This window comes from Lissotriton vulgaris, chromosome 5 (genome assembly GCF_964263255.1).
Source record: "Lissotriton vulgaris chromosome 5, aLisVul1.2, whole genome shotgun sequence".
Classification (NCBI taxonomy): Eukaryota; Metazoa; Chordata; class Amphibia; order Caudata; family Salamandridae; genus Lissotriton; species Lissotriton vulgaris.
In genome coordinates this window covers 1602839285-1602861397 of record NC_141693.1, presented here as the reverse complement: position 1 = coordinate 1602861397, position 22113 = coordinate 1602839285, and the positions used below count along the sequence as shown (strand labels likewise).

At 49.7% G+C, this 22113-nt stretch overlaps 1 protein-coding gene across 1 annotated transcript in view; it reads left to right on the top strand.

The window, feature by feature from the left end:
* Nucleotides 1-22113, top strand: part of REC8 (REC8 meiotic recombination protein) — a 579900-nt gene that overhangs the window by 12230 nt on the left and 545557 nt on the right. The window contains exon 4 of the mRNA XM_086920433.1: nucleotides 3975-4050. Coding sequence (XP_086776559.1) covers nucleotides 3975-4050 — 76 coding nt within the window. The remainder of the gene's footprint in view (nucleotides 1-3974; nucleotides 4051-22113) is intronic.

Sequence of the window (22113 nt, the reverse complement as noted above, 5' to 3'; positions counted from 1 at the left end):
ACTTTCTGTTGTCTCGTCATTGTGTGTAGGCCGCGCACATTCCAGGAGACGCAAATCAATTCAGGTAATGTCCCCATCGCTAGCAAGCCAACCCCCCCCATGTGATTTCTAAGCATCCGCCCACACCGTACCTTCCCTGCTTCAAAACAACATTCCCAACAGTCCGCCTCCTCCTCCCCCCAGAACAGGACCCAATATCAAAGTATCAGCCCCCATCCAAACACAAAAAAGAACTCAAACGCTCAACTATACTCCGTAGTATTCACTGCGGATGTGCCTTAAGGGCAAGTGGGGTGTAACTCCGGCCCAACAGGCAGCTACGCTCGCCCACAGCTCCCAACGCCACGACCCCACTGTGGAAGTCCTCGCCAGCCGGACCCTATCTCCCACTGTTATAAGGCCATCGTCTCTGTATTACTGTGCAGCTTCGGTGTCCGTCAGCCCGTGCTGCCTCCCCCATCTCATGCATTTAGTACTCCATCTGCCGTTCGCGGTGTGATCTTCGGTCCCTTGAGAATGTCCGTTTCCGACAGTTCCGTTTCTGAGTACGTTTTGTGCCCCTCCGATTCAGTTCCTCTCGTCAACGTAGTTTTTTGCGTCCCAGAGAGCTCTAGCACCGCTTGCAAGGCCGCCCGCCTCTCCTCACCAGTCTGGGAAGTCGATGGTTTCTGCGATCCCTGTCGCCGCCGGCGTAGTCTCTGCGATTTCCGCACTTGGCGTGGGCTTCTGAGGTACCGGGTCACGGTTCCCTTTGCAGTCCGTTCCTGCTTTGTAAGTTTCCAGCCACGCCCAAGCCTCGTCAGGCGTACTAAAGAAGTGTGTTGTGCCGTCCAGTATGACCCTTAGCTTTGCCGGGAAAAGCAATGAGTATTGAATTCCCTCAGTTCTGAGTTCCTGCTTGACTGACAGAAAAGACGCTCTGAGCCTCTGAGTCTCGTACGTGTAGTCCGGGAATAGAGTCACTTTGTTGTTGTCTACTGTGAAGGGCCCATCACTGCGTGCCTTCTGGAGCAACATGTCCCTATCCTTATAGTGAAGTAGCCGTGCAACTACTGGTCTTGGCGGGCAGCCTGGCTTCGGAGGCCGCGCAGGGACACGATGTGCTCTTTCGAGCGTGAAGAAAGTGGATAATCCCTCAGGGGCCACTGTTGTTTGGAGCCAGGACTCCAGGTATCCAATCATGTCTTTCCCTTCAATTCTATCCGGCAGACCAACAACGCGTATATTATTATACCTGTTCCTGTCTTCTGACTCTTCGGCGGACTCTTCGGCTCTCTTTTCCAGGGCCTGAATACGTGGGCCAGTCTGGGAAGTGAAGGCGATCGTCATTTTGTTCTCCAGGGCCGCCTGGGCCGGGGTTAGGACCTGGAGTATGTCCTTGTTGACTTTACTCTGTCTCTCAGTTTGGAATGATCCGCTTGTAGGAGCCCCAGTCCCGTTACTACTTGAGCAATATCCTGCTGTGACAGCCTCCAATATGCGGTCCAACTGTTTTTGTAGGTCTGCAGGTCCCTGCAGTGTTTGGCCCTGTCTCAGATTCCATGACTCCGTTTGGCTTCTTCTTTGGCTTGACAACACTCAAGTTGTCGCTACTCTGCTTTAGTCAGTGTGATCATGTCGCATAGAGGCAACTGCATGCTGTGCCCCTCTTGTTACAGTAGTCTTTAGCTGTTTAACCACAAAACCGCCGATGTTGCGCGTCGAGGAGGCAGGACAATACCAGCAGTGTCGCTTTGCTGCCACTATCTCCCTGGCCTTGATTAGTAGCCGCAGTCACTTAGCCGTGCAGTCGGTGCCCAGTACTTCTGCGCCGTAGCCCGAACGGCAACTGTCACTGTTCTGTGCACCCAGTCGCCGTGACCCTCAAGCGCCTTTATGCAGTGTGACGCGACCTCACGGTAGCTCCCTTGGCCCTCCTCCGTGTGCGCAGTTGCCCAGTTCCATCCACTTTGGCGCTGATGTTCCCTCTATATGGTTACACGTCCAGAGTACCCTCCGTCACTTCGTGGGTGATGTCGTACACTCGCTCAGGGTCAGTTCAGCCCCACCCGGTAGTCCGCCGCCTCCAGTGTCCCTGCGCAAGTCCGTTATCTTGGCGTGCGCTGCCGCTTTCACTCTCGTGTCCGCAATCTCCAGATGCGACCTGGCCAAGGGGTGCTTGCAAAGCATCCTCTCCAGCACACTGTGCACCACACTCCTACGAGACTCGGCACTCCTTGGTAGGCCTTCCAGCAGCGTCCACTCTTTCTTCTTTCCTGATATCTCCGGCGGCCCCAACACGGCTCTCGCCTCTTCCCACACGTCTGCCAAGGCCTCCACCAGTCAGCCCGCCTGAGTGCTGCACTGCCCCTGGCCCGCAGGACGCGGCCCGCCTGCACCCCGCTATCACCACTTTTTGTGCAGGGCCCCAGGTACACCGCGCCCCACTCACCCGGGCCGCCTCAGGTGTATAGTCTAGCAGCCACCGCCGTCTCTGCTTTCCTTCTGTACCCCAGCGGTGCTCCGGAGATTGTTCACCTCTCAGTCTCCGCTACTTCCTGCTCTTCTCCCGCACCACTTGCTCCGTCGAAGGTGTTCCAGCCCCCTCGAGTCGGGCAGCGATCCTCAGGGGGTAGGCGTCCTGCACGCTCGGCCTCAGTGAGTGTTCTTCTCCTCCCCAGGCCGTGTTGCGCACTCCGCAGTGCCCGCTCTCATTGTATAGTCGCCGCCATTTTAGGGGTCAGTTCCTCCGGCTCCGTTCCGCTCGCCTGGGCTCAGCGCGACTCGTCCTCTATTTCTGCCACTGCTTTCCCGGCTGTGCTCCCTCTCGCTCCGCGGCTGTAATGTCTGATCGGGCGCTGCTGCCTCGGTGTCACCGGGTCGTGTGCTCACCTCCCCCTTAGCAGTACGCCAGGAGCAGCCGCCATTTTAACTTGCCTCCACGGCGGGGCTCCGTTGTGTGGTTTAGTCTCTTCGTGGCGCCGGGGGGGTCTCTGGTCACTCTCAGGTCTTCCGTTTCCGTGCTTAACTGTTCCAGCCTGAATTTGGTCTCGGTTCAGGGGCCAGTTAGCGGATTTAGCAGGAGAAATGCGGGATCTGGCGCGGAGCTCCGAGCTCACGCCGCTGTCCTCATCACGCCCAAGCCACGCCTTTTTAATCAATAATGCTTTTATCAAATGTATTAAAATAGTTCCAGATGACTTTTGTATGTATCTCATATGCAGCATAATTTATGTATCCTGACTGTAGGCTTCCCACCGCAAGATTTAAATGTTCATATTAGCAGTATTTCTGCTGTCCATATCTTCTTTCATAGTTTATATGCGAAGTCTCATTGTTGGCTGCTTGCCTCACAGAGGGCCCGATTTACAAAAGTAATCTGAGACAAAATCCTAACTTTACAACTTTTGGTCTTCACAAAAGGCATTTAGGAGTAGTAAAGTTAGGATTCCTAACTTTACTACCCCTAAATTGAGAAAAATCATAACATTACGACTTTTGTGATTCACAAAAGGCATTTAGGAGTAGTAACGTTATGATTCCTAACTTTACTACTCTTAAAGTGAGAAAAATCCTAACTTTACGACTTTAGGTCTTCACAAAACGCATTTAGGAGTTGCAAAGCTAGGATTCCTAACGTTACTACTCCTAAACTGAGAAAAATCCTAACTTTACAACTTTCAATATTCACAAAGGAAGTAGCAAAGGTAGAAATCCTAACCTTACTGCTCCTAAATGCCTTTTGTGAATACCGAAAGTCGTAAAGATAGATTTTGTCTCAGATTACTTTTGTGAATCGGGCCCAGAGTTCGTTATCTGTCTTGCTCCTTCTTTTGTGCCATCTCACGGTTTAGCGCTGTCTCCCCTCAGTTTGTGTCACCTGTCTTTGTCTCAGAGCTGTCTCTTCCATCGCGGCGCGTCTTTCTCATGTCACTGGTTATTTGTCCCACTTTACTGGATGTCTCTGCTCTCTCTCGTTTCTCTGTCTCCCGCAGATGAAATCAAGATCACCCTTGAGCGGCTGCACCGCTCCCAGAGGCAGCCGCGGATTGACTTGGTCCTGCCGGAGCAGTGAGTATCAAACCGCAGCGAGAACAGATAAGGTGGGGGAAGGTGATCATTGTAGGGTGAAAGCCTTCCGGCCGGCAGTGGGACCAGCATGAGCCGATAGCCACATTGCCCCCTACCGCCTCGGTATTTAGCCCACCCTTTGCTTATGACCCCCAATTCTCTGTGGCATACCCCTTATTCCCCCATGCTGCAGTTCTGCACGCCATACCTCGTAGAAGGAAGGCTCAGACATGTTCTAAACCACAGGTACTCATAGTACGGCCCGCGGACCTTGAGACATCATGCCCGTGTTTTAAATATTTTTTTTGAAATTAGTAAAAACAGTTCCCAACCACGCACCAGCCAACTATTTTCAAAGTATTAGGCAGTCAGTATTTTAAGATGCTTTTTTTATTAATCGAAAGCCAGTGATTCATTTTGCCGCACACTGTATTTCTTCTCCGGAAAGCTGCCAAGCACTTGTTAGCGAGTATGAATATCTGAGCAGCTACCTTAGGCACTGTAGCCCTGATAACTGTCTCGAAGTTGGCAGGCGAATTCCCACATGGGAGTGCTGTTCTTCATTTTTCTTATAAACACATGCACACCTCAAAAGAAAAGCGCATTCTTTAGCTGGAAAACCACCTACTTAATCTGCACTTCTCGCTCGCTCAGTCTATTGCCCCACATTCAGGGTCTACCATGGAATGCAAGACCACCGATAGAAAATTACGATTTACATTTTTGTCCAAAAATAATCAGTGCAACAAATGCTACTGCAGCTTTGAGTAACCTTCTTACATGTAATCGGTTTTAAGCCCAAACAAGGTAATTTAGCTCTTTCCCTATCCAGGATGCCTGTAAGAATTTGAATACTCTTTCATATTCAGCAACACATTTATAGCACAGGTCAGGTTTTACTAAGAGGGATTGCCCAGCGTTTATTTGGTTAAAGTAGTGTATGTACTATTGATTCAGCGCCGACTATTAGTTCTATATTTGACCCCATGGCTTCCGGAAATTATGCGCTACATTTGTTTTAAAAAATATTATGTTTTTCTAGGTGTTATCTATTCACAACCCTGTTTGCGGCTGTGAGTGTGTGTGTGACACACAGGCAGGGTGAGATGAGAGGGAGGGGGACGGAGAGGGAGGGAAAGGAAGAGAGGGAGGTAGACGGAGAGGGAGGGAGATGGAGAGGGAGGGAGAGGGAGGGAAAGGGAGAGAGAGGGGGGAGTGAGACTGAGTGAGACAGAGGGAGTGAGAGGGAGTGATAGAGAGTGAGAGGGAGCGAGAGGGAGCGAGAGAGAGTGAGAGGGAGTGAGATAGAGGGAGAGAGAGAGAGAGCTAGAGCGAGAGGAGACCAAGAGAGAAAGAGAGATGTGTGTATGCCGGGTCTGGTAGCTCAGTGGACGAAGGCGTCCACTGCAGGGACCTGTGATCAACCTCATGGTCAGTTTTTTAAATTGCTCTAGCCCCACCCCCTCTGACCCCGCCCCCACTGGTGCGGCCCTCGGACACAAACCAAACTGTAAATTTGACCCTGAGAGAAAGTTTGTGAGTATCTATGTTCTAAACCTTCATATGTGCTTTATTCCTACCCTTGAAAGTAGAAGTCACACTTCCAACATTAAGAACGACTTCCAATCTTTCCCAACAACAAATGATTCACCAAAGAGCAAAATGAATTCTTTAAAACCAACTACTATGGTCTGAAGACTTTAGGTGGTACATCTATATATATCAGCAGTATCGTTTCTTGGCATGATATAAGCATACCCCAATCGATCTTTTTCTGTTGGTGTTAATATCGGAACCTTCATTAAAGTTGTTTATATAAAAATAATACATTTTTTTTTGTTTTTGTTTAAGAAATTTTTATTAGGCATTGAAAGGTAATACAAAAGACATGTCATGAAAAGTTAGAAAAAAGTACATATGAATATAATATTAAATGACGTCAGTCCTGAGGAATTTTATGAGGAAAAGGGGGAGAAAGATAGAGAGAAAGAAAAGAGAAAGAAAGAAGAAACGAAAGAGAAGGAAAGAGTAGAGGGTAGAGAGGAGAGAAAAATAGGGTAACCAGAGGAATCATGTGGGAGTAATAGCACGTGGTAAGGGAGAGGGATTAAAGGAAAGATATGAAGTGAAGGGAAGCCAAAACAGATCAGATTTAATTTTTAGAGGTACAGAGGTGGAGGAAGCAATAGAAATTCTGTGTTCATCACAAATGTAGTTCAACCAAGTGTGGACAGATAGTTTAGTATTATCCTTCCAACACGATAAAATAACTTTAAATGCAAGAGCAATAAATAGGTCTAATAATTTAGCAGAAGAGGATGTAACAATATTAATATCATCATCAGATAAAGAACCTAAAAATTTGTGTAAAAAATATAATGGGGAAGAGAGAGAACATTTTCATGCAAATATTCCAAACATTAGTCCAGAAAGATAAAACAGGGGAACAATCGTATAATTGGTGTTTTAGAGTGCCTGGAACTTTGGAACAAGACCAGCATAAAGGAGAAGAGGCATGAGAAAATTTATGAATACTAACCGGGGTAATAACAACTCTATGATATATAAAGAGTAAGGATTGTCTAATGCGTGCAGCAATGGAGACTTTAAAAATCTTGGACCATAACCGATCCCACATTGCAGTATTGAGGGAGACATCAAGATCAGTCTCCCAAGCAGTCTCTACATTAGATTTGGAGCGATCAGAGGTATTGGATAATAAAATTGAGTATACAAGAGCAGCTTTAGGGAGTTGAGTAGAAAATAAAGGATAAAGTGGAGTGACAGGAGTGAAGGAAGAGAAAGACTCAGAAGAAGAAAATAGGGAAGACAAGTGGGATTGAATGGCAGATGTAATAATAGTATATTCAGAGAGAAATGTTGAAGGTAAATGAAACATGTTTTGCAATACTGGAAAGGAAATAAGAGAGGAGTCAAGAAAAAATTGATGTACAAACAGTATATCCTTTTCCTTCCAGTGTTTAAAATAAAACGATTTTCCTTGGTATCTAAGAAATTTGTTATACCAAACCACAGAGGATAAAAAACATTGAAGAGGTGAAAGGGTAGAGGAAAAACAGTTTGTAATAGGGATTGGGAATATTTTAAAATAGGATATTTGGATAGAAAGGTACAATTTGACATAAAGGTGATATGTTGAAAGGAGAAAGGGAGCGTTCCAGGAGAACCCACTTAGGGACAGGAGTATCAATGAAGTCATAAGCCAAGGAGAAGGATTGTTTGATCAAAAAGGCAGAGTGGTATGATTTAAAGTCAGGGAATCGAACACCACCTTCATTTTTAGGCCGGATCAACTTATTTTTTTATTTTTTTTGAAATAATTTTTATTGTAATCATGCCAGAGCAGGCCAAAGCACAGATATACATCACCGTAAGTTTGAGCTGGTACATAATATCATCTGTTGTCCCATACACAGCCTTCGTGCCCACAACCCGGGGGTTGGGCGGCAATGATTTTGTGGCTCCCCCATGCCTGTCGTTAAAGATATAGGAGTAGCTAGTTACAGGAGTGTGTGCATGACTACTTTTTATGCCTCATCTAACCAACGCGCTAAGCCCCAACTCCCACCCCCTGCGCTAAACCTGTATCCCCGGCGATTTGTTGCGTGCCATATTCCGCACCGCCTTCCTAATCTCCCCTAGTTCGATGTCCGACCCCAGCACCTTCGCCTGCTCCTCCTCCAGCCGCTGTAGGGGCAGGCCGCTCAAAAAGGGCTCGGCCAGTCCCCTCCGATCGCCCGGGGTACTCTTATACAGGCCCTCATAATATTTTTGTAATCCGTCAACTATACCCAGCTGAGTGTGCTGCACCAGGCCAGCTGCATCCCGTAGCTGAAGTATGGGAGAGCATCGCCTAGTGGGGTTCGAAAGCCAGGCTAGAAGGGTGCCCGCCTTATCTCCGTCGACGTGGGAGCGCAGCACGTAACGTTTATAATCAAAGGCTCGGAGCCTCTCCACTTCAGTGGCCACCGCCTCCCTAGCCGAGCAAAGCGCCTCCTGGAGGTCCGGGTGCCCGGGCCGCCCCCGTTCCACCTCCCTTAGTTTGGTATCTGCCTTATCCAGATCGCTCAGCAGCACCTTCCTCACGCCTACATAGTCCTTGATGCAGATACCCCTCACCACCACCTTAAAGGCGTCCCATTCTGCTGCCCTAGTGGCCGCCGTCCCCTCATTCTCCGCGAAATATAAGTTCACCCCCTCCTCCAGGGCCGCCCCAAATAGGGGGTCTTCCAGTGTCTCGGGCCTCAGTTTCCAGGTCGGGACCCTTGGCCTCTCAGCCACCCACTCTAGTCGGACCAGGAGTGGATTATGGTCCGAGATCGTTCTTGACAGGTATTCCGACCCAGTGATGTACGGCAGTACCCCCCGGGAGCATAGTATCGCATCTAGTCGGACATGCAAATCATGTAGCCCAGAGAAGAAGGAGTAATCCCGGTCAGTCGGGTGTTGCCCTCGCCATACGTCTGTCAGTTCCCACCTCCCCTGCCACTCCCTTCTACCTTTAGACAGCCTGTGCACCGGGGAATCTTGCAGTGGGGGGTGGGATCTATCCAAGGAGGGGTCAGCTATGGAATTAAAGTCAGCCCCCAGTAGGACCGGGCCCGCTAGGGAGTGAGCCAGCGTCCCCGATAGTGTCGCAAAGAAAGCCAGCTGGTCAGTATTCGGGGCATATATACTAGCCAGCACAATATCTCTGCCCTCCAGCTTCCCTTCCACTACCACATATCTCCCCTCCTGATCTACCCATTGACGCGTGAGTTGGAACGGTGTGCCTGCTCTAATCAAAATCAGTACTCCCCTAGCATAGGCTGAATAACAGGTGTGATAAATCTGGCCCCGCCACCTCCTCTGCAGCGCTGTCCCCTCCTGCTTTGTGAGATGCGTTTCCTGCAACATTGCAATATGCACCCCCCTCCGCACTAAAAAGGCATGTACTTTGTGTCTACGCTGCATAGTGTGTAGGCCCCGCACGTTCCAGGTTATGCAGTTCAAATGGTTCGCACTAGCCATTGTCCCAATGATCCGGTCGGAACACTCTCCTCATTGCCTGCCCTCCGACGGTGGTGGTACCTCCCTTGAACAAAACAAAACCTCCCAACTGCCCGGCCCATGGCATACCCAGGGTCAATGACTTCAAAGAGAGCAAACAAACCCCAACTGTGGGACCCCCCCCACCCCCAGAACAGGCCCCAATATCGAAATATCAGTCCCCATCCAAACACCCGCACCTGATTGACCCAGGTCTCTACTACACAGCCGCAGCCGTGGGTGCCTTAAGGGCCTACGGAGCGCGGCCTCGTCCAGAAGGGAGCTGCGCCGCCCGCCCCCCTGCCCCCTCCCCAATCCCCCATGATCGTCCGGCTCTGAGCCCTCTGGTGTGCCCCGGCCCTCGTGTGCATGGAGCTATGGGCCCCCGCCTAGCGCCCCAAATATTACCCATTGTCCACTACAGGCAGTTCAGATGTTCAGGATCTCATCCGCAGTCTGCGGCGTCACCAGTGGTCCTTCGGTCCGATGAATACCAGAGAGGTCCGATTCTGATCCTGAAGCCGAGACACGTGTGTCCGAGTCCGTACCATGTTTAGAGCCGGGATCCCCAGCCCGCCCCAACCTCACCACCTCCAGCAATGCGGCCTGTCGTTCTGCCTTGGGAAGCCGTCGGCCCATGCTTCCCCTGCTTCCGTTTCCTCAACCGTTTCGATGTCCGCAGCCGGGCTGGCGAGCGCTCCCGCTCCTTTTCCCTTTCCTCCCGTACCTTGGCTCCATCAGTTCCAGCCTTGTACGTCTCCCACCAGTCCCAGGCGTCCACTGCCGCATTAAAAAAGAGCGTCTTGTCGTCCACCACTCCCTTGAGTGCGCATTTCCTTTTTAATGGTGAGGAAGGAGGCCCGTTGCTTCTGCGTCTCGAAGGTGAAATCTTGGAAGAGTGTGACCTTGCTGTTCGCGATCTGAAATGGGCCGTCTTCCCGGGCTTTTTGCAGGAGCAGATCTCTGTACTTGTAATGAAGCAACTTGGCTATGATCGGCCTGGGCGGGAGCCCGGGCTTGGGAGGCACTGACGGGACCCTGTGGGCACGCTCCAGTGTGAAGAATGGCGACAGTCCTTCCGGTGCCACCACTGTTTTCAGCCATTCGTCCAGATAGGCCACCATGTCCATCACCCCCTCCGTCTCCGGCACGCCCACGATCCGCACATTGCTGCGCCGGCTTCTATTTTCCGCGTCTTCCGCTCGCCTTTCCAGGGTGCGTATTCGGTCCAGTGCCTCCGTCAGTTTGCCCTCCAGCACTTTGTGTGCGGGCGCCAGGTCCTGAATCGCAGTCTCAGTGTTCTTGACCCTGTCCTTTAATTTATCGTGGTCCGCCCGAAGCAGGCCCAGCCCCGACGCCACCTGCGCTATATCATTGTGGAGCGCGTCACGCGTGGCTGTTATGGCGTCCAAAATGCGATCCTGCAAACGCTGCAGGTCCGTTTGCTCAATGGGGTCACCCTCCGCCACATCTGACGACGCCGCTCCCTCCGCCTTGGCTTTCGGCTTCCCCATTGCGGCAGGCCTTGTCGCTGGCGTCCGTCCGGTGGTTGGCGCCCCCCCTGGGCCTCTGCAGCAAGTCCAGCTCCAAGTTATAACGTGGCCTTGTTGCACAGGTACTGCACTCCTCCTGCGCTTTCCGCCGTGGCTAGGGGGGGGGGGGGGACACCAGGGCTCTCGGCCAGTCCCCCTCGATGCGCGCCCTCTGGGATCCACAACAGTCGGCCCTTCTCCGCCGCGGCTATTGCTCCTGCTCCGTCGCGCCTCGGGAAACCTGGCGCCGCCGGGGCCCCTCCGTAGCTCAGCGGGCCACTCCTCCTGGTCCCCTCAGTCAGTGCAGTCCCCCGTGGAGGGACACCACCAGCGCTGGGGGGGGCCGGGGACGTGCGAATCAGTTTCCCCCCCCCCCCCCCCCCTCGGCCCGCTGCACAGGTCTGCCCCGCTCACCTCCGTGCACAGCCGGGGCCCGGCTCAGGGTCTCGCTTCGCCAGCCCTTCGGGCTCTGGATGCAGTCTTGCAGCCCCGCTCGTGAAGGCGCACCCGGGCGGTCGCCTCTCCTAGCGCTCGTTTCCGCGGCGCATCGCCGCCGGGGGGTCAGGGAGTATCTCCTGCCTCAGAGGGGACCACCGCAGGATGCCCCAAGGCCGGCGGCCGCGCTCAAGCAGAGCGGCCCGGCAGTGTAGGCAGCCGGTCAATCCGCAAGCTCTCTGGGCTCCGCCGCGGCCGCCATCTTGTGCGCCGTCTTCGGCTCTCCGCTCCGGCAGCCTCGATGGTCGGCGGCCGTGCGCTCCGAGGCAGTCTCCCCAGCCGCTCACACCTTGCCCCGCCGGTCACCACCGTGTTCTCGTGCGGCACCGGGGCACACGCGGGCTCTCCACCGCGTTTGTCAGGATCTTCGAGGGGAAGAGGCACGGAGCTCTAGGCTCACGCCGCCATCACCCTCGGCGCTCAAGCCACGCCCCCCCCAGGCCGGATCAACTTATGCAAACCAATACGAGGATGCTTATTATTCCACAGGAATTTTATACATAGAGAATTAATATGAGTAAAATAGGATTTGGGAATTTTGAAAGGGAGCATAGAAACTGTGTACAAAACATGTGGGGTGATCATCATTTTGATGGTGTCCAATCTACCCCACCAGGATAGGAATAAGGGGGACCAAATTTGAAGAAGAGATTGAATTTTGTTAGTCAGTGAATCAAAGGTTAATTTAAGGGTATCCTTTAGAGAGGAAGAAAACCATATACCAAGGTATTTAATTTTGGATGGGCACCATGCAAAATCAGTGTTATTAAACATGTATTGAAAACATATTGAGTTAAGGGGAAGGACTTCCGTTTTGGATAGATTAAGCTTATAACCTGATATGGAGGAATACAACTGAACTCCATTTAAAAAAGGTGGAAGGGAGGATTCTGGATTAGACATGTAAATGAGGACATCATCACCATACGCAGATAATTTAGTATCAACAGAGGAAAATTTTATACCAGTAATAGCAGGGTTGGAACGAATACGTTCTAAAAAAGGCTCAAGATATAAAATAAATAACAAAGGGGAAAGGGGGCAACCTTGTCTTGTGCCTCTGGTCAATGAAAAGAATCTGGAAAATTGGTTGTTAACAAAAATACTGGCACAGGGGGAAAATTGGTTGTTAACAAAAATACTGGCACGGGGGGAAAAAAAAACTTTCTCGAATAAACAAGAAGGGATTAGTTTCTGACAACCATATAACATGACAACTTTGTTCCCCAAGAATAAGAAATATATCTTCAGAGTCGCGGAAACAATAGATGGCTATTTCACTCAGGCAATCGTGCATGCTTGTTTCACCAGCAGTGCAGAGAAATAGAGAGATGGGTGTTTTCAATAAAAAAGTTATTTATTGAGCAGTCTTCTTTCTCATGCAAGAGAAGTTAATTGCAACAATCGTAATACTTGCTATGAAGTAAAGTGCGTACAGTAAAAGGAGTATTATGAAATAATACTATAAAAAGCATTTGTATGGTTTCTAAACCATAAGATACTTAAAATATATAAAATACATACAATGATAAATAATGACTAAAAGTACTCAACTGGTGCATCTAAAATACGCCTACCCCGGTGTACCTAACCTAAGTCTAGCACAAGGGAAGAAGTAAGTGAGGTGTAGCTTGAGTTAAATAATTTCTGCCAAGAATCTATCCAAGAATTCTCTACGAGTCTAATCAGCTCCGTACCTTGGTTATAGAATGAAGGAGGTCTTTTAGCTCTCTCTCAGGACTCGATCTCCCAGTAACCTGCAAGGGTAGCAGGGAAACACTGGAGCTGGATTTCTCGGCAGGAGAAGACAGCGTCTCTCTCAGTGTGTCGCTGGAGGGTCTGCTTCCTTCGGCACTCGCTACAACAGGGCGTCGGGCAAGTAGTTAGTCGATCTGCTCCAAACCACCGTATGTTTGCTAGGGCAGATGTGGGTATATTTATACCTGGAAGGTGCCGAGTTTGACGTAAGGGTGGACATAATACCGTCACTAAGAACTTGAAGTTCTTCACACGCTCCAGGAGTTCTGGGACAAATCAATACTGAAGCAGGGGGAAGTCCGCTACTGCTGAAGGCTGGTTGTCTTCAAGAACTCGTTGTAGTCTAGGAGCTTAGTGGAAGTAGCCATGCCGTATTTGAACTGCATTGGCTGTGCCTAAATATGGTTATGATTCTTATGCCTATATAAGGATATGATAAGTTATACCTATATAAGGGAATGAATCGGGAAAATTACACTAGAGCCCTAGATACGTTACAACAGGCCTGGGACCAGAGCGCTACTATGCCTCTCTTGGCCACCGCCACAGCTTTCCCCAAAAGGTGCTTGTCCATCCTATACTCATCCAAGCCATCAAACACCCCCAACAGCATACGCATTGGATCATGGGGAACCTCCCACCCCAGGGCATGCGTAAGCTCAAGCTCCACTCCCTTCCAAAACGGCGCCAGCGCCGGACAGCACCATACCATGTGATAAAAATTGGCAGGGGCAAAGGCACATCGTGCGCATGCTGGAGAGGGTTTCAACCGGGCCTGAAATAGATGTGCCGGGGTGAGGTATGCCGCATGAAGGTAATACAGTTGGACAAAGCGCAACTTGGAGGATGTGTTCAGGGTTTGGGGCGCCATGAGGGCATCCCTCCAATCCGCCTCCTCTAGGGGAACCAGCCAACCCTCTCACCGAGCCCTGAACCGATCCAGGGAAGCGGGACCATTATTTACCAGGCACCGGTATATGCGGAACACTCCCCCTCTTCCTAGGTTCCCCATCATCACCTGAGCCTCCAGCGGGCTGAACTCTGGAAGGGAGACAGGAGGTGAGACATGCATATAGAGGGCGTGTCTAAGTTGCAGGTATCTATAGAGTTGGGAGTGAGGAAGGGCGTGGCGCTGCTGTAGGTCTGCAAAGGAGTGGATGTGGTCCCCCACCCAAACATCTCCGAGCTCTGAAACTCCAATGAGGTCCCACCGTCAGAACCCCTGCAGGGACGAGACCACCTGCATTCAGGACCCATGCCAAAGTGGCGTCTGTCGAGTGATTTTCGGGTCCCACTTCACGTTGGGCCGTGCGCCAGGCCAGAAACACTCTCCTGGTGACCGGGGGCATAGCCTGTGGCACTGGACTACCGTATAAAAGCACCTGGACCTGCGTGAAGTCCGACATACTGAGTTCCACGCGATAGGCAGGGTCGGACCAGCCTCCCGCATACCAGTCGTGGATGCCGATGAGTTTCGTGGCCAGGTAGTAGAGTCGGAGAATGGTCACCCCCATACTCCTGTCAAAGGGGGGAATACAACAGTGTGCCAGGGATAAGCGTGGTCTCTCGCCTCCCCAGAGAAACCGGGCGAGGACGCCATGAAGCTCGCGAAGCCCAGAGACCCGCTCAAAATAGGAAAGGACCTACAGTCAACTAGGGCCAGAGCTTTCCGGGTCCGCCAAATACAGCAGTACGTCATCTGCATATAGGGCTATCTTGTCCACCTGGCTCGAGTCCCAGGCTCAGCCCCGGATAAATGTGTCCTGCCGGATGTGCGCCTCCCAGGGGCTCCATTCCCAACGCGAACAAGAGTGGTGAGAGGGGACACTCCTGACGCGTGCCCCTCCGGATCGGGAAGGCCTCGGAGAGCTCTCCGTTAATGAGTACATCGGCTCTAGGATTAGTGTAGAGAACTTTAATCAGATGGCGGAACGAGGGACCAAAACCCATCCCGTCCAGCACCGTATCAAAGGCCTTCTCGAAGTCTATAAAAAAGCAGTGTTAGATACGGGGTTAGCCAACCACAGTGGGCCAGAGCCAGATGGAGATGACGGATGCAGTGGCGAGTGCCCCTAGCCGGCATGAACCCGCACTGGTCGGGGTGGACCAGGTCCTACAGGAGGGGTCGGAGTCTCTAAGCCAAGACAGTGGCGAAGAGCTTGACCTCCGTGTTGATCAGTTAGATCGGGCGGTAGTCCGCACATGTCTGCTTAATTTAGGTATGAACACAACAGCTGTTTATTAATTCAATATACATTGACAATGACTGATACCCTCCCCCAATCCATTCTTATAGCTTTGAGGACCTGGAAAAATATGAATTGTCACACTTGTAAGAGTGTGACGGTAAGTAGTTGTGTTTGTACCGTCACTGGCAGAGGTGACATGGACAATGTATGGTACAAGCTGCAATGTCCTCTTGACTAGGGCCCTGGAACTTATTATTTTCCAACATAAGAACTGGACAGCCATTGTACCTGCAATAAAGTCAGGAACAGATGTCTTGTAGAACGAAAGTAAGGTTTTCCAGCAACCAGACAATAGGTACACAAAAACTGTTCTGGCATCTTCTTGCCCTTTTTCAAGTGGTCCCTCGTGGTCTATGTAAAACCCAGAGAAAGAAGTCTGGTACTTCTGACTTGGTATACCTGCTGCATTTTGGAAACCATTCAAAGCGCCAAGACTTAAAAAGTGATGTTTCTAATCAGCTTGGGAGCGCGCACAGGATTTCCAAATTGCTTCAGCTTCACAGGCCATTGATAGACCTTCAAACAGTATTAAGCTTTGCCTGGGCACATCAGTGGGAAAATGTGTGGACACCTTTTCAAAAGGGGCACATTGAGGCGGGCTGACGGGTTAAGTGTGGGGGTCTCTGTGCAGACATTCGATCTCATAAGAGGTTTATGTCTAAAGTATATATTTGGATTCAATAGAGGATTTGTAGCCTTGTATTTTGTAAAAGGAAAAGTATCAGTAAATACATTTATTCTAAATTGCACCTTTTCCCAACATATGGTTGTCTGTATGCCTTCACTCTGAGTCGTAAAGTGACTTAAACATTTTTTTAAAAAAAAAGGAAAGACATCATTTTAGAAACATGCTCAGACGACTGCCAACAACTACACATTTCAAACGGGTAAATTTTGTGAGATAATGTTAGAAAATTGCCATTATTAATAGCAATTGTATGTTATGTGAGTAACACCTTACCGCATTTAAAAAAATGCTCAAACTAACATCTGTTCTTTGGCATTTCTAAGGTTAAAATTATTCAGTTTAACTCATCCCCACTTTTACTCCGCACCACTTAGAAAAGTCATCAGCCACCACTGTTATTCACTCTCTCTTTCCGTTCAAGTAAAAATTCCTGATTCAACCATGAACAGGAATAATATTGCCACCTTTTCAAACTGAAATTCGACTCATATGCCAAATCCTCCAATCACTAAGGAGTGCTAAATTACAAAAAATTTTCTTTATTTGCAAGGACTTTGAATATCCGTTATCACACTTCCTTGAGAAACTTGAAAACTTGACCGTGAAAATATCACCTACAGTCAGTTGACTTTTCTTACAACTATGTTTTTAATCAAAATAATTTTTGTATGTATTCTAGGCATCTTTTAACTTTGCTTTGACCACTTATGATGACCAATCCACCTTCATAGATTCTGACATCCACCCCAAGTCATCCCTTGAAAAAGGAGTTCTCCCCCTCATTAGTTCAAAAGGACTATGTCACGTAGAGGCACACAGAGTAATACTATTTGACCACACTGTAAGTAGTCATTTCATTCCTCAGTTCCTACTAGCATTATAAGCCAACGTACCCTTCTCAACTCTGTTAAAGCGCTCAACAGTACCAGTACTCACCGAATGGTATACTGAAGGTGTCCTATGTTTAATTCCATTCCTCTTGATAAATTCCTTAAAAACATCTGCGGTAAATTGTGCTCCATTGTCACTCACTGTAATTTTAGGAATCCTTCCCTTACAAATATTTTATCCAAAAACTGTCCCGCTGTCTTAGAATCTGCCCTTGCTACCACTTCAATCTTGGGCCATTTTGAAAAATAATCCATCACAGTAATGATATACTTTGGATCACCCGTTTCAGCAACTGGTCACACTATATCAATACCCACTCTTTACCAGGGCGTGTTGGGACTGTCAATCGGACATAAAGGTGGATTGCAAAGATTTCTAGGTTTATCAGACTTATTGCAAAGTACACATTCTCTGACCTGCCTCTCAATTGCCACATCTAATGAAGGTCACCAATATATATTTTTCATTCTTCCTTTAGTTTTCAAAATACCAAGATGACCTTTAGGACAGATGTTTACAAGCTTGTCCATTGTACACTCAGGAGAAATAACTTTTCAATTCCTAATGAGTTTATCAACAACCAATGAAGGTTCATGTTTCAATAATCCAAAAACTTGCAGTTTATTCAGTACTTTTTTCCCTCCGGCCTTCCCTCAACAAATAACTTTTGTAGTTTGTGCAAAACATCATATTTAGCTGCAGCATCCTTCCACCCTTCTCGTGAAATACCAATTACCTCATAACTTAAATCAATGCAGCTGTCTCCTAATGCCTCTAGAAGAACCTCTTTGATTGGTGTAGGTAGACTACTTATGAAATCTGCAATTTGTTTTCCCTCCTGCCATGTATTGTACTTAATACTTCTAATCACTCAATTACGCAAAAATGCTGGCAAGCCGTGGCGACGTGTTACATACCTCTTTAGTAGCGAGAAGCTTCGTTAGAGGTTTATGAACCGATCGCAACACCACATGGAAGCTCCATATGATTTGTCTAAAGTGATCTAACCCCCAGGCAGATGCAAGTGCTTTACTTTCTATTACAGAATATTGTTCTACGGTAGGTGGGAGAGAACGTGAAGCAAATGCTATTATATATTCCTTACCACTTGAGTTAACCTGATTGAGCACAGTACCCAAACCTTTCCCATTGGCATCAGCTGTCACAATTCTGGTACCTTAAATATATTATTTTTAATATTTTGAAATGCAATTTGACATTCTTATGCCCCCCAAAAAATCCTTCTTATTGTAAGTAATTGCCGGATCTGGTAGCTTTTACTTGAAAATAGGTTAACAAACTTTGAATACAATTCTGCCTATCCCAAAATGTCCTTACATCATCTTTACTCTTTGGAGAAGGTGAATGTTTGATGGCTTCCTCTAGATCGCTCCCCCACGCTCCCTGGTCTCCCTGGTCACCTGGTATCGTAACGCTCTGCACCCATTGCTTGTATGTTATTAGTGCCTGACTATAGCGTAGCGCTCTGCCCCCATTGCTTGTATCTCATTAGTGCCTGATAATAGCGTAGCGCTCTGCTCGCATTGCTTTTATGTTATTAGTGCCTGACTGTAGCGTAGTGCTCTGCCCCCATTGCTTGTATCTCATTAGTGCCTGATAATAGCGTAGCGCTCTGCTCCCATTGCTTGTATGTTATTAGTGCCTGACTATAGCGTAGCGCTCTGCCCCCATTGCTTGTATCATATTAGTGCAGATTATAGCGTAGCGCTCTGCTCTCATTGCTTGTAATTTATCAGTGCCTGATTATAGCGTAGCGCTATACTTGCAGAGCCCACATGGCGTGTATATTGATTTTGATCTGTGCCTGTCTTAACTCGTAGCGCTTCACTGCAAAGTTCGCATTGTACCTGATTGTGCCGGTGCCTCTACCCACATCATAGCGATATTGCATCTGGTGCCCCAATCTCGTCCTGTTTTGCTTTTGTTTTGCTGCCATCTTGTTGTTGTGCCTCCCAGCCTGTCCCTCCACCCCGCTCCCTCCTCCCAGCTGCCCCTCCCTCGCTCGGCCCCCCCCCACACTATCCACTTATGTCATAACAGCTTACGCGCAGTGGACGCGCCCCATGCGCGCCGAAGGTGCGCCAAAGGTAAGCCCGTCTACGCCCGTCCACGCCTGGACCGCGCCCAGCGCCAGACCCCCTGGCCTCCGCAAAACCCACTCCACCCGCATAACGTACGGCGCCGCAACCCTCTCAGCACTTAACCCCGGCCGACTCCCTAAATGCTACCAAGCCGTCCCAGGACACTCCCATGGACCCTTCACCTGCCACTCCTGCAAGTTCGACTGCATCAGGACCCTCAGCAAATTTACAAACTGCAAACAGAGCTCCGACAACAACCACCTGAAGTGCATCCTGCTCAACACCCGCTCGGTCCACAGACACGCCATTGAACTTTGGAACCTACTCGACACCACATCGCCGGACGCCGCCTTTCTTACAGAAACCTGGATGAACGCCTCATCAGCGCCCGACATCGCCAAAGCCATCCCGGACGGCTACAAGATCATCCAAAAGGACCGCACCAACCAAACAGGAGGAGGCATAGCCATCGTCCACAAGAACACCATCCGCATCACGACCAATTCCGACGATAACCTCGCAGCCGCCGAACCCCTTCACTTCCAGATCCACACCGACCCCAAGACCACACTCAGAGGCACCCTCATCTACAGGCCACAAGGACCCCGCACACATTTCAGCGAAGACATCACTGACTTCATCAGCCCACACGCCCTCGCCTCCGAGGACTACATTCTACTGGGAGACTTCAACTTCCACCTGGAAAAGAACGACAGCAACACCACCACCCTTCTGGACAACCTCGTCAATCTCGGACTCGAACAACTTGTGGACACCCCCACCCATATGCCGGGCACACGCTCGACCCAATCTTCACCTCCAGCAAGCCCATCTCCTTCAATCACACCACAGCTCTCCATTGGACGGACCACAGCTGCGTTCACTTCAACTACAAAAAGACTACGACCTACAACCACCCACAACCAATTCCCCGCAGAAACTGGAACAAAATCACCACCGACCAGCTCTTCACATCGCTCCACCAAAACCCTCCTGCCAATTCATCGGACCCAAACCAAGCAGCCACTAACCTCACACAATGGATCACCCACAGCGCTGACGAATTAGCACCCTTGAAAAACAATCAAACCAAGCAAGGTAGCAAAAAAGCCCCCTGGTTCAATGATGACCTTAAGAAGTCCAAGAAGATCTGTTGCACCCTCGAGAAAGCCTGGAGAAAAAACCCAACCACTGACAACCTAGCCACCCTCCAGAACGCCACCCGAAAACACCACCAACTGATCCGATCCACCAAGAAATCAGCATTCAAGGATCGACTCAACAACAACGCCCACAAAAGCAAGGAACTATTCAACATCGTCAAAGAGTTTACCAACCCCACCGCCGGCACCAACAACATCACTCCCTCCCAAGACCTCTGCGACTCTCTAGCCTCGTTCCTCCACAACAAAATCGCGGACATACATAACAGCTTTGGAGACCAGTCCACCCCACCCCCCTCCGAACTAAAACCCCCCTCCAACAACCTTTGCGCCTGGAACCCAATCACCACTGAAGACACCATCCGCCTGATGAACACCATCCATTCAGGATCGCCAACCGACCCTTGCCCCCACCACATTTTCAACAAAGCAGACTCCATTATCGCACCCCATCTCCGAGACGTCATCAACTGCTCCCTCAACTCCGCTACCTTCCCGGAAAGCTGGAAACATGCCGAACTCGGCACCCTCCCGAAGAAACCCACAGCAGACCCTACTGAACTTAAGAACTACCTCCCCATTTCGCTCCTCCCATTCCCTGCAAAAGTCATCGAAAAAGTCGTCAACAATCAGCTCGCCACCTTCCTCGAATCCAACAAAGCCCTCGACCCTTCGCTGTCCGGCTTCAGAGCCAAACACAGCACCGAGACCGCCCTCATCGCAACAACTGACGACATCGAACTCTACTAGACAAAGGAGAAACAGCTGCCCTCATTCTACTTGACCTCTCCGCAGCCTTCGACACAGTCTGTCATAGCACCCTTATGCAACACCTCAGCAACGTCGGAATTTAAGGAAAAGCACTGGACTGGATCATCTCGTTCCTCACCGGAAGAACGCAGAGAGTCTGCCTCCCCCCTTTTAGATCAGAGGCCACCGAAGTCATCTGCGGCGTACCACAAGGATCATCACTGAGTCCCACCCTCTTCAACGTATACATGAGTCCCCTCGCATCCATCGCGCGCCAACACAACCTCAACATCATCTCCTACGCACACGACACCCAGTTGATCCTCTCCCTCACCAAAGACCCAAACACCGCCAAAACCAACCTACACGAAGGGATGAAAGAAGTAGCCGAATGGATGAAGAACAGCCGTTTAAAACTGAACTCGGACAAAACGGAAGTCCTCATCCTAGGATCATCCCCCTACGCCTGGGACGACTCATGGTGGCCACCGGCCCTGGGAACCGCACCCATACCGACGGACCACGCATGTAACCTGGGCTTCATCCTGGACTCCTCCCTCTCGATGACCAGACAAGTCAACGCCGTCTCATCATCTTGCTTCAACATCCTACGTATGCTCAAAAAAATCTTCCGTTGGATCCCCATCAAAACAAGAAAGACGGTCACCCATGCACTGGTCACAAGCCGACTGGACTACGGAAACACCCTTTACGCCGGAACCACATCCAAACTACAGAAAAAACTCCAACGCATCCGAAACGCCTCGGCCAGACTCATCCTAGACATCCCCGCCAAGCTCACATTTCCGGTCACCTGAAAGACCTCCACTGGCTCCCCGTCAACAAGAGAATAACGTTCCGCCTCCTCACCCATGCACACAAAGCCCTATACGACCTAGGAACCGAATTCCTCAACACGCGCCTGTCCTTTTTCACCCCCACCCGCCAACTACGATCGTCCAATCGAGCCCTCGCCGCAATTCCACGCATCCAAAGATCCACCATGGGGGGAAGATCCTTCTCCTACTTAGCGGCCAAGACCTGGAATTCTCTCCCCACCCACCTCCGCCTTACACAGAACCACCTCTCCTTCAGAAAACCACTAAAAACTTGGATATTCGATAAGTAAAGTACCCCCTCCCTCAAGCGCCTTGAGACCCTCTGGGTGAGTAGTGCGCTATACAAATTTTTAAACTTAAACTTAAACATACTTCATGACCTAAATAATTCACCTTTTCCTGATCAGATTTACACTTCGAGTACTCGACAGTGACACCCTTTATTTGCAAAATCTCTAATACTTGTGTAATTCTGGCATCATGTTCTTCTCTCTTTTTTTCCCATGACTAAAATGTCATCTTGGAAAAATATAACCTGTTTTATTCT